Source organism: Carassius auratus, chromosome 26 (assembly GCF_003368295.1).
Source record: "Carassius auratus strain Wakin chromosome 26, ASM336829v1, whole genome shotgun sequence".
NCBI classification, from domain to species: domain Eukaryota; kingdom Metazoa; phylum Chordata; class Actinopteri; order Cypriniformes; family Cyprinidae; genus Carassius; species Carassius auratus.
The window spans coordinates 21312187-21323316 of record NC_039268.1 but is presented as its reverse complement, the minus strand read 5'-3'; the positions used below and the strand labels follow the sequence as shown (position 1 = coordinate 21323316).

Sequence of the window (11130 nt, the reverse complement as noted above, 5' to 3'; positions counted from 1 at the left end):
GCATCATCAAACAGGGCCAGTGCTCCAGCTGTGACACTAATTGTTTGTGTTCACTGAAGCTGAAAGGTAGCAAAACACTGGCTACACTTTTAAGTCCTGCATATTGTGGATCAGCTCAAGGGTTTGAGAGTCGCGTTTGGTGGCCGTCACAAATTATGCAGCTTTGATTTCACCCCCCTGCCTCATGCATGATAAAAAAACTAATCACATATTATCTACATGACAGTGTTGAAGAGGGTGCAGATGCTGCTAACTTGACTTCAGTTTCCAGTAGCGTGAAAACACAGGCTTTAAACTGGAACAAGTGGGGAGAGTAAGATTCCACTGTTCCTGTAAAATAAATACATGAAACTGGTGAGTACGAGCTTGAGAAAATAAACAAAATCATATTGTTAGATAGAAACTCACAATAATGCTATTTCAATTTATTTTTATTTTTATAAATTGTGTTATATTTTAATTATAACAGTCTTTTTATAATTATATATATATATTCATACATTTGTGTGTGTGTGTGTGTGTTTACATACAGTAGGCTATCTTGTAATTTGTTAATAAATAAAAAAAAATAGATTAATTTAATTAATTATGTGCTCTGAAAATAAATTAATTACCCAAATCAGTCATTTATAAACATACTTGTTGAGAATAACTAAACAAAGATAATTATCTAAAGACATTAGCAGGACTTTGAACATTGAGTATGCTAGACATCATACTATATTATAAATTAAAACAACCACATATAGGTAATAAATATGACACAAAACCATGATTTCAATCATATGTATGATTAGATGTGAACTGAAATGGTTAATTTTCAATTTCCCTTTTTTATTAATTACTTTTCTAATTAATTAAAACTTGTATATAATTTATAAAGAAACATCACATTTAAAAATCAATGTAGCAGCTACATTTGTATCCATTTATCAGGAAAGTCAGGTGTAATTGAATCCATAAAACATAAAATCAAATGAATTTCTTCTTGTGTCTTTTGTACTAATTAAAGTTTAAGCTGTGCTTGCTCAAGGTCATATGAGAATAGCCCTTAGGGCAATTTTTATTTCAACTGATTGAAATGCAACGTTATTCGCATCATACTGTGAGTTCAATTAATTTATTCAAATAAGCACTCCTCCAGTGGGTTTAAAAGAGGAGCAGTATGCACATCTTTTCAGATATATGCCTATAATGATATTAAGACCAGATTTCTGGCAGATTTCTCTTATTGTTCTAAACTGACTGACCCTCTTATATAACTCAGCAAGACGATAACAGCACAAAACAGTCCAGCATTTATGAGGCACAGCAAAGAGTCCATGACGAGGTGACAACCTAATTTGATAACTATCGATCCCCCAGTGTTGATAATGTTCAAGAATATAATGTTGTGGGGGGCAGCAATTCAATACAAGACAATTAGAACTTCTAACCTCTGTGTGTTTGTCGCCTCTCATTTAATAAGCCTTGTTAAACATAACCATCTTTATAGTGCTTTTGAAGAAGTCCATCCAAATGTAAAGCAGTGAGAAGAAACTATTTCAGAGATGTACAAGATTATTGACCTGAACTGATGACCATCTGGGATTTATATTTTGGCTTTAGTGGCCGTTTTAAAGCACTAAAATGCCAGCAATCAGCAGTACGCAAACCAGCGTGTACTTGGAAGGATAAGTAAAATGTTAGAAGTAACGGGATGTACTAATTAGTGCTACAGTCAAGAAGGAGCAGAGACATTTGCAAGCATGCAGATTCTCAGGACTGACCTGGAATAAAGTGCAACAAAAACAACCTTGAATTCCATGCTTTAACAGATGTGAAGGCATTTTCTCTGGAGGTTAGAAATAAGTGGCATGAAAGCAAAGTCCACACCATGATTATAATGATAATGGCACAGATAAATATCATTGGAATCACATTTACAACTTTTTTTTTGTTTTACATCTTTAAAGAGCTTGAGCATATAAAAAACGACAAAATGACAGCACACACTTACAATAAAAACACCAATGCACTGCATTGTTGTGGATTCTTAAATTATTACTGTTATTGTTCTTTGTGTAAATGGGCATTGCGTTGTGAAACTTTCTATTTCACAAGATGCAAACATTTCACTGCCTCTACAAGCAAGTTGTGCGAGGCCAAGCGTGAATGCACCATTGGGTCGCCATTCTGGTGTCAAATGCTGAGCACGAATTGACACAAGGAATCCAATAAGCATCCTTAATTTGCACCACAGGATCAGGAACTCAAATTGCCTGTTAGCAGATTGACCACAGCTGTGGGGACCCAAGCACATGGAGGCATGCTTGTTAGGTCACAGAGAGAGAAGCTTTTAAACATGCATGCCTGCATGCCAACCTCTGCGAGAGTCTCATAGGAATCAGTGGGAAGGGAAATCAAATAATACACTTTTAGAGATGCAGCTGTGCAAAAGAGCAATTAAAACATGTTAGTTTTTGTCATGTTGACCCGGAGAGGATATTCTTTTTCTTGAAATGCTAGTTAATGCAAATGAACTGTATAATACTAATTAAAAAATAAATAAATAATAAATAATGTTCTTTTCAAAGGATTTTTCCCCACCTTATTGCACTTGTGGTGTTCCTGGTCAAAAATGACCAGCCTACCAAAAATTACTTGTAAATCTGCTTGTAAGACCTTTTTTTTTTTTTTTTTTTTATGTATGATGGAACTCACAATTTCTGGAATATTGAATGCAGTTTCATTTCCAAAGTTGTTGTTTGTTTGTTTGTTTCAAACATGGCTAAAAAAAATTTTTAATTATTTTTTTATGTTGGTTTGTTTGTTTGTAATGAAGGCTGTTGAGACAAGAAAACAAACTGGGTCTAACTAGAACCACATAGGGAAGTAGAAGGCCTAGATAAAGTACATCACTTTGGAAATGGGTCATTAGAGCTTGTGGGTCTTTTGAGCAGCATTTGTAAGCCATCATATGAACGGAACGAGAGTCACACCTGTTAGTAAATATGGTTTTCAATCCCAAACACTGACTGTGTGAACATAGCCACTTACTGAAGAATACCTTCAAACTAAACACAATCTGACACCCGTGATTCATAATAAATCATATCTACTGTGTACTAGCAGGCTCCCCCCGGGGCTAATGGGGAAAAAAGCAGTGAACTCGAAATGACACCAGATAATTTTCTTCAATATTTGAACCACTCTTGGAGTCAGATTACCAAAATAACAGAGACAGTTATACTAACTGAACAGTGATTGACATTTCCAACTGCTTTTGCTCCCACCTGCTTCAATTATCACCAAGTTCTCCTGAGAGCGAGCGTCTGCTTAATGACTCGACGGATTTGGGAAAACAAAAGCAATGAATGTGCGCAATTTGGCATGTTTGTCTTAGAAAGTACATTGTGTATTTTTTTTTTTTTTTTTTAAATACAAAATACAGAAAGAACTTTGAAACTCATGGATGCCAAGCACATGATAATACTTTTTTAATGAAGTTATTTGGCAATAATATGTATGCACTCCTGAATTCTTATTAAGACTCTTTAATAAGACGGGATATGTAGACAATGCAGATTTTATTTGATAACACTACTGTCACACACCTGGGGGGTATTCCAGAAAGCTTGGTTAACTTACCATTTGATAAACTATAACCTCTGGGTTGATTTACCCCAAACAGGCATACCATGAGTATGTCGGTTCCAAAACACCTGAGAAGAGTTAGCTTAATCAACCTCTGACTGGTTACCCAGAGTTAATGCGCGTGCACGGTGCATGTATAAAGACATTTTCAATGGATCGCCGATTTCACGAGTCACCATGGAAACTCAAAGCGAAAAAAAGAGAGCCGCGTATTTCACAGAGGCGGAGTTGGAAGTTTTAATGCATGCTTATGAGGAGTTTAAGCCAATAATATTAAAAAGAAGCAATACAGCTGCATCGGCTAAAGCAAGAGAGTTGGCTTGGCAAAAAATAACGGACAGAGTAAATGCGTGAGTGTATTAAATTACAAATTTGGTATTGGCTCCCGTTTTATTGAAATGCAAAATAATGAAGTATGACTTATACATACTTTTGAATATGTTAAATCACTATGAAAGCATTTACTTTTCCTGCCATTTTATTTCTTTAGCTTGAAATAATAATGTATATTTCTTATTTAATAAGGTGTAATCCTTCTGGAGCCACAAGAACTTTAAGCCAAGTCAAAATGAAACACAAAAACATTCTGCAAAAAGGTAATATTTGATTACACAATTACTGAACTATTATTATAACAGGATTTAGTATATTCATTCTGTCATGCAGCTAACAGAAAAAAGACTGAAGCCCGTCTAACTGGCGGGGGGCCACCACCACCTCCCCTCACCCCATCTGAGGAGCTGGCTCTGTCCCTTAATAAAGGGCGACCAGTGGTTGCTGGCATTCCAGGGGGCAGTTCATCACACATACTATGCACTACAAGTGATGGTGAAAAAAGGGTGAAATGTAAGTTTACCTCTATGATTTGTTTTCATTTTTTATCCTGATAAATTACTATCTCTGTCACTTAAAGGCTTTTTGAACAAGATTAATTTATGTAGGCTTATTTTATTTAACTGCATATGATGTATTATTTTCTTTGATAATATTGAGAATTTAACGGGTTGTGTGTTCTTATAGATACTGATGGACGGATTGTATTATTGGACTCTCCAGAAAGAACACAGTCTGTCACAGTTGTAAGTGATTTGTTGTCAGGTACTTTTAGGTTTGTTTTTTTGTTTTTTTGCCAAATAATGTATACTTGAATATTTGTCTTGTAGGATGAAGATGATGATGCCGATGAAGAGACCACATCTGCTGTGACAGAAGTGGACAATGCTGGTAGATCCACTGAGGTATGATGCATACCATTATGATGTATGGCCCCTTTTTGCATTAGAGTAACAAACTGTCATTGTCCTTTCATAGTACATACCTAGGGATTTGCCCACAGATGAGGGTCCTTCAGCCTCAGCACACAATCTAAGCAGGGTAAGAATTTGTGTCCATGTGTCCATATTTTAATTTTATTGTCTGACCAAACAATCTCATTTATTACATTTTTCCACCTTAGTTGCCAGCAAAGGAGCTGTATAAGGTCCATCTTCAAAAAGATGATCTATCTATCTATCTATCTATCTATCTATCTATCTATCGATCTATCTATCTATCTATCTATCTATCTGTATGTATGTATGTATGTATGTGTAAAGCAATATAAAAAAAAAACATTTTAATGAATTTTACTTTTATTGTTTTTCAGGAAATGAAGAAATAAACTGCCTGGCAGACCAGTGCAAAAAAAACTAATAAAAGTAATTTTGACAAATCCTGTCTCTCAAAAGTCTTCCGTCTCTGTTGGCCTCTAAAATCTGTCGGTGTTCCTCTGGGCCATCTTCCTCAATACAAGGAGGGTGGCTCTCTCCTCTTATAGTGGCAATATTGTGAAGCACAACACAAGCCACAATAATGTCGCATGCCCTCTCTGGACTAACCCGGAGCCCACGCAGACACTGAAACCGAGATTTGAGGATCCCTATAGTCATCTCCACCTTGGCCCGTGTTCGGCTGTGAGCCAGGTTAAACCGTGTCTGTGGTCCAGGCTCAGGTTCAGGGTAGGGTGTCATTAAATAGGGCAGACAAGGGTATCCTCTGTCCCCCAGCAAGTAACCATTGTACTGTCCTGTAATGATTGAAGTGTACAACACAAATATAGTAAAAACGAAAAAACAAAAATTGTATAAAGCAAATCATACCCTGCTGAAATGTCTGGCATAATGATGACTCGCGGAAAATTCTGGCATCATGCACAGATCCTGGCCATTTTGCCTCGACATTGGTGATGATTTGGGTTGCCTCACATATTACCTATAGTTAGTGGAAAAAGTAATGACTTTGATGATTTTAAGAAGGGGAAAAAATTAAGTTGTTACCTGCACATTGATACTATGAATAGATTTCCTATTAACATAGTCTCCCTCATTTATTGATGGAGCTTTAATAGGAATGTGAGTGCCATCAATGCACCCAATTACATTTGGAAACCCTGAAACAGAAAGTTTTGGAAGTATGAAGTGTGTGCATAAGGAATACATGTATAGATATTAATAATATGACTAAATATTAAATATGCGTCATATATTTTACTACAAAGGACAAACCTGCCACTCTGTGGAATTCGTCTTTAATAACAAGCAGAGGTTTATGGCCAGGGAACTGTACAAACGTGGGTAACAACTGTTTAAGTGCCAGACACACTGTACGAACGGCTCTACACACAGTTGCCTTTCCCACATGCTCTGAATCGCCCACACTGTACAAAAAATGGCCAGACGCAAAAAACCTAAGTGCTATGCACAGAATGTTTTCTGTGCTAAGCGCAGAGCCGCGGTTTGTCACATTTGCGATATGCGGTTTTAAAAGACGTGTTAAATAAACTAATGAATCTTTTGAAAAACGATAACGCTCTTTTAAATATTCATTAGGGTAAGCAAACACATCAATACGCGGTCTTATAACCCTCTCCCGATGAAAAAAACCTTGTATAATTTGTGCTTCAACGTCCACAGGATCCTCGTCAAAAGGGCACGCCATGCTCACCAACCTTCTGAAACGAAGTTACACTGAAACATAACCTGCTCTCGAGCAGGTTATCTTCAGAGAGTCAGTTGCTATGGTTACATACATACCCAGAAAGTTACCTCTGTTTTTGGAACCGAACGTTGAGGTTATCCACGAACTTACCCTTAAACATACCCAGGTATGTCACATAACCTGCTTTTTGGAATACCCCCCTGGACTCATTTAGCTTGTTTTTGCCCAGTGACCCAGTTTCTGTCTTCCGTGATTAGTTCCCAGGTGTCTATTATCTTCCTCATGTGTTCCATGTCCCTGTTAATTTAATGATTCCATCCACCTGTGTTTCCCCAATTATCTGTTGTACTTAAGCCGTGTCCCTTCAGTTCTGTTTTGTCGGGTCTTCTCACTTGCAGCTCATTCATCACTTGCTACTTACGTGTGTCTACCTCTGTGCTCCATGTTGGATATCCCCTGTGTTGTTTATATTAAAAACCTTATTCCGTTTATCCTCGACTCCGTATTCCTTCAGGCAGCGTAAAACCGTGACAGAAGACCCGACCTAAAGGAGAAAATAGAAAACTGCGTGTTCTTCCCTCCGTTTTGCTTTTGTTTTTTCACAGTCTTTTCGTTTCTTAGTGTTCTATGGATCCCCTCTATCGTCCCGAATTCCTCATCCTCCTGCTGAAGCAGGAAGGACGTTCTCTCGAGGACCATACCAGACAGTTTTTCCTTTTAGCTAATGCCACCAGCTACCCGGACGGCGCGCTCTGCACCTTCTACAACACCAGCCTGAACTCCAAATGCAGAGCGTTGTCGTCCGAAGATGGTCCTCGAGAGGATTTCGCCGCATACGTGGAGTGGACTCTGGCGAGAAATGGGTCACCTCTCACCGTCTGCCCCATAGAGGACCTCGCCAGCCCCACTCCCGACCCAGAGACCAGCCAGCCACCATCACGCCGCACGGAGCCAGAGCCCACCGCAGCCGCAGAGCCCGAGCCATCCACTGTCAGGGAACAGGATCTCGAGAGCACGACTGACCAGGTGTGTGAGCCGGCAACACCGTGCATCGTGGGAGTCCTCGTGGAGATCGAGGGCGTGGAGGAAAGCCCTGCCCACACTCCTGCGACTGAGGGTGAGCTGTATACAGTCTCTGAAAGTCATATGGAGCAAGTTCTGGATCTGATGGACTGGTCTACGGAGGTAATCCCTAATATTCCTGTTTCCCCGCTGGTTCCGTCCAGCCCTGATTCCCCTGTATACCCTCTCAGTCTCCCACTCCTACCTCCTCCAGTCATTTCCTCTGCTCCATTTCCGCTGGTTCCGCCCAGCCCTGAGTTTTCTGTTTCTCCGTTGGTTCCGCCCAGCCCTGAGTTTTCTGTTTCTCCGCTGGTTCCGCCCAGCCCTGAGTTTTCTGTTTCTCCGCTGGTTCCGCCCAGCCCTGAGTTTTCTGTTTCTCCGCTGGTTCCGCCCAGCCCTGAATCTTCTGTGTCTCCGCTGGTTCCGCCCAGCCCTGAATCTTCTGTGTCTCCGCTGGTTCCGCCCAGCTCTGAATCTTCTGTGTCTCCGCTGGTTCCGCCCAGCTCTGAATCTTCTGTGTCTCCGCTGGTTCCGCCCAGCTCTGAATCTTCTGTGTCTCCGCTGGTTCCGCCCAGCTCTGAATCTTCTGTGTCTCCGCTGGTTCCGCCCAGCTCTGAATCTTCTGTGTCTCCGCTGGTTCCGCCCAGCTCTGAATTTTCTGTGTCTCCGCTGGTTCCGCCCAGCCATGATTTTTCTGTGTTTCCTGTATTCCCTCCCAGCCTCCCTCTCCCGCCTCCTCCCAAACCTGCTGGTCCCTCTACTCCTCTTTCGCTGGTTCCGTCCAGTCCTGATCCTCCTGTCCTTCCTCCCATCCTTCTCCTCTCTCCTCCTCCTAGACCAGCCAGTTCCTCGTCATCCCTGCTGGTGCCAGTCAGTCCCGCAGCTCACCCTCAGTCCGCGCCATCGGGGCGCGGTGGTTCGCCGCTGGACTGCCAGTCTCCAGCTCCGCCTTGGCGCGTTAAGGCCCTGTCTCCGCCTCCAGCCTCCGAGCCCTGGACTCCTCCTCGGTCCTTCGACCCAGCGGCTCCGCCTTGGCTCTTAGCTCCCTCGTCTCCACCGTGGCCTGTCATCCCACCTGCTCCACCGGCCTCCCTCGTCCCTCCGGCTCCACCTTGGTCAGTCGTCGACCATCCGCCGCCTCGGGACTCCATTCCTCTGGTTCCACCTCGTCACTCCATCCCTCCGGCTCTGTCAGGCTCCTCCTTCCCTCCGGTTCCACCTCCATCCTCGGTCGCTCCGGCTCCACAGCGGTCTGCCAGGACCCTGCCTCCGCCTTGGTCGCCTGAGCCTTCTGCTCCACCTAGGCCCTCCGGAACCTCGACGTCCCCCTGGCTCTGCGGCTGTGCTGCTCCATCTTGGGCTCCTCACCCACCGGTGCAGTCTCCGCCTGTCGGCTCCCTGGTGTCGTCGACCCTTCCTTCACCATGGCTCCTCCCGCCGTCGACTCCACCTTGGATCTCCGTCCTGGCTGGTCTCTGGTGGACCATCTGGCTCCTCCTGCTCCTGTCTCCTCCCTGGCTCCTTCCTCCGTCGTCTCCTCCTTGGCTCCTCCTTCTGTGGTCCCTGTCTGCTGGCCCCCTCCTGGGAGTCCGTCCTCCACCGGAACCTCCTCCCAGGTTTCCACCCATGCCTCCCTCTGTTTCTACGGTGCGAGGACGCACCTACCGGGAGGGGGGAGTACTGTCACACACCTGGACTCATTTAGCTTGTTTTTGCCCAGTGACCCAGTTTCTGTCTTCCGTGATTAGTTCCCAGGTGTCTATTATCTTCCTCATGTGTTCCATGTCCCTGTTAATTTAATGATTCCATCCACCTGTGTTTCCCCAATTATCTGTTGTACTTAAGCCGTGTCCCTTCAGTTCTGTTTTGTCGGGTCTTCTCACTTGCAGCTCATTCATCACTTGCTACTTACGTGTGTCTACCTCTGTGCTCCATGTTGGATATCCCCTGTGTTGTTTATATTAAAAACCTTATTCCGTTTATCCTCGACTCCGTATTCCTTCAGGCAGCGTAAAACCGTGACAGCTACGAGTAAATATACAATACTTTTCAAAAGCTTGGGGTCAGTAAAATGTGTAATATTTCTGGATATTAAGTCTTCAGCTCACAGAGGTTGCATTTATTCATCAAAAATACTGTAAAAAAACAGTAATATTGTGAAATATCAATAGGATTTTCTATTTGAATGTATCTTAACTGTAATTTATTTCTGTGATCTTCAGTGCCACATTATCCATCAAAAATCATTCTAATATGCTGATTTGCTGCTGAAGAAATATTTATTATTATCAGTGTTGCAAATGGTTAATATTATCAAATCAATATTACAGACAAACTTTTGAGTGGTCGTATAGGTAATACATTTTTTGGGGAATTTATGACTTCACTATTTCATAGTATAGTGGCAATAGTCTTGGACTATCTTCACACAAATACAGCACTTTGTTCATAGTTTTACATTTACATTCATGCATTTAGCAGACAGTTTCATCCAAAGCAACTTACAGTGCAATCAGGCTGTGCATTTATTATATATACATTATATACTGTAGCTTCAGTGTAGTTCAGTGTAACGTATGCAGAAGATCCATGCCAATAAAAACAAATTGAAATCGAGGTCAGATTGGACACCTGCACTCTCACAATATCCATAAACATGTTTCAGTATTGCATTGACTTCTTTTATAGGCTTCATATATCTGTACCTGTAAAAGACAAATGCCCTGTAAACCCGAGCAGTTCAACTATCTCTGCACGCATCAAACAAAGCATGACATGCAATAGCACGCGAATTGTTGCAAACACAAGTTCCACCAGGTCATGCTTTGAATAACACCCGCACAGTGTGTGTGCCATATTGTTCTGCCCTGTTCGGTGCTATAAATTTCCACATGGCATTGAACTACTCAACCTAATGCGCTGTGAACTTCAGACGAAGAATGAAGTCTTCTTTCGCATAATAACTTCAGCGGGCCTGCAGAAATACCAAGGGCTGCCCTGATCTTGACATGTATTAGCTCGCCTTGCAGAACAATTGCTTCTGAGGTAGAAAAAGTGAGCTTTTTACTTCTGAAAATGACTTATCAGCTCGAATATTTGGTTCAAAGCCAGGCTTAACTTCACATACAAGACAAAGTGTGCCAGGAGAAAGAGATATGTGACTTCACTGTGCAAGGTAAGCTAGTGAATCACACTGTATAAACCAGAGCAGTATGAACAAAGACTGCTGTGTAGGCAGTGTACTGAATGTTACTCCCTGCGGATAATTCTATCTATCTATCTATCTATCTATCTATCTATCTATCTATCGTGAGGGTTAGGTTAGGTTAGGGTTAGTAAGTGTTTGTTTTGATTTATTTTATTAAAAAAAAAAAAAAAAAAAAACAGTTAAATTGAATTATGATAATATACCATGATCAGAAAATAAATGAGGAATTTAATAAAGTTAAACAAACT

The 11130-nt window shown here is 41.6% G+C and overlaps 2 protein-coding genes across 3 annotated transcripts; one reads left to right on the top strand and one right to left on the bottom strand.

Moving 5' to 3' along the window:
• The first annotated feature begins 3603 nt into the window (after positions 1-3603).
• On the top strand, positions 3604-5325 carry LOC113044633 (uncharacterized). 2 transcript variants are annotated; one of them, XM_026204781.1, is made up of 7 exons: positions 3604-3986; positions 4162-4232; positions 4303-4482; positions 4657-4715; positions 4800-4874; positions 4948-5010; positions 5282-5325. In XM_026204781.1, the coding sequence occupies exons 1-7, from the start codon at positions 3769-3771 to the stop codon at positions 5294-5296; spliced, it is 681 nt and encodes a 226-aa protein (XP_026060566.1). In that variant the 5' UTR covers positions 3604-3768; the 3' UTR covers positions 5297-5325. The 2 variants fall into 2 exon arrangements, with proteins under 2 accessions (XP_026060566.1, XP_026060565.1); XM_026204780.1 differs by lacking the exon at positions 5282-5325 and having other exon boundaries at positions 4948-5086.
• LOC113044634 (putative nuclease HARBI1) lies at positions 5283-6833 on the bottom strand. The gene is made up of 3 exons (XM_026204782.1): positions 5952-6833; positions 5775-5886; positions 5283-5701 (listed from the first exon to the last, which is right to left on the bottom strand). Exons 1-3 carry the CDS (start codon positions 6111-6113, stop codon positions 5325-5327), a joined length of 651 nt encoding a protein of 216 aa, XP_026060567.1. The 5' UTR covers positions 6114-6833; the 3' UTR covers positions 5283-5324.
• Positions 6834-11130: the final 4297 nt, after the last annotated feature.

What these genes read in the sequence shown, in the direction of transcription:
- LOC113044633 (XM_026204780.1), top strand. Translation starts at nt 3,769, where the DNA reads ATGTATAAAGACATTTTCAATGGATCGCCGATTTCACGAGTCACCATG. An exon ending in TGGTGAAAAAAGGGTGAAAT is followed by an intron (nt 4,483 to 4,656) that starts GTAAGTTTACCT and finishes GTGTTCTTATAG; the next exon opens with ATACTGATGGACGGATTGTA. An exon ending in ATGCTGGTAGATCCACTGAG is followed by an intron (nt 4,875 to 4,947) that starts GTATGATGCATA and finishes GTCCTTTCATAG; the next exon opens with TACATACCTAGGGATTTGCC.
- LOC113044634 (XM_026204782.1), bottom strand. Translation starts at nt 6,113, where the DNA reads ATGTATTCCTTATGCACACACTTCATACTTCCAAAACTTTCTGTTTCA. An exon ending in TTCATAGTATCAATGTGCAG is followed by an intron (nt 5,887 to 5,951) that starts GTAACAACTTAA and finishes CACTAACTATAG; the next exon opens with GTAATATGTGAGGCAACCCA. An exon ending in ATGCCAGACATTTCAGCAGG is followed by an intron (nt 5,702 to 5,774) that starts GTATGATTTGCT and finishes CAATCATTACAG; the next exon opens with GACAGTACAATGGTTACTTG.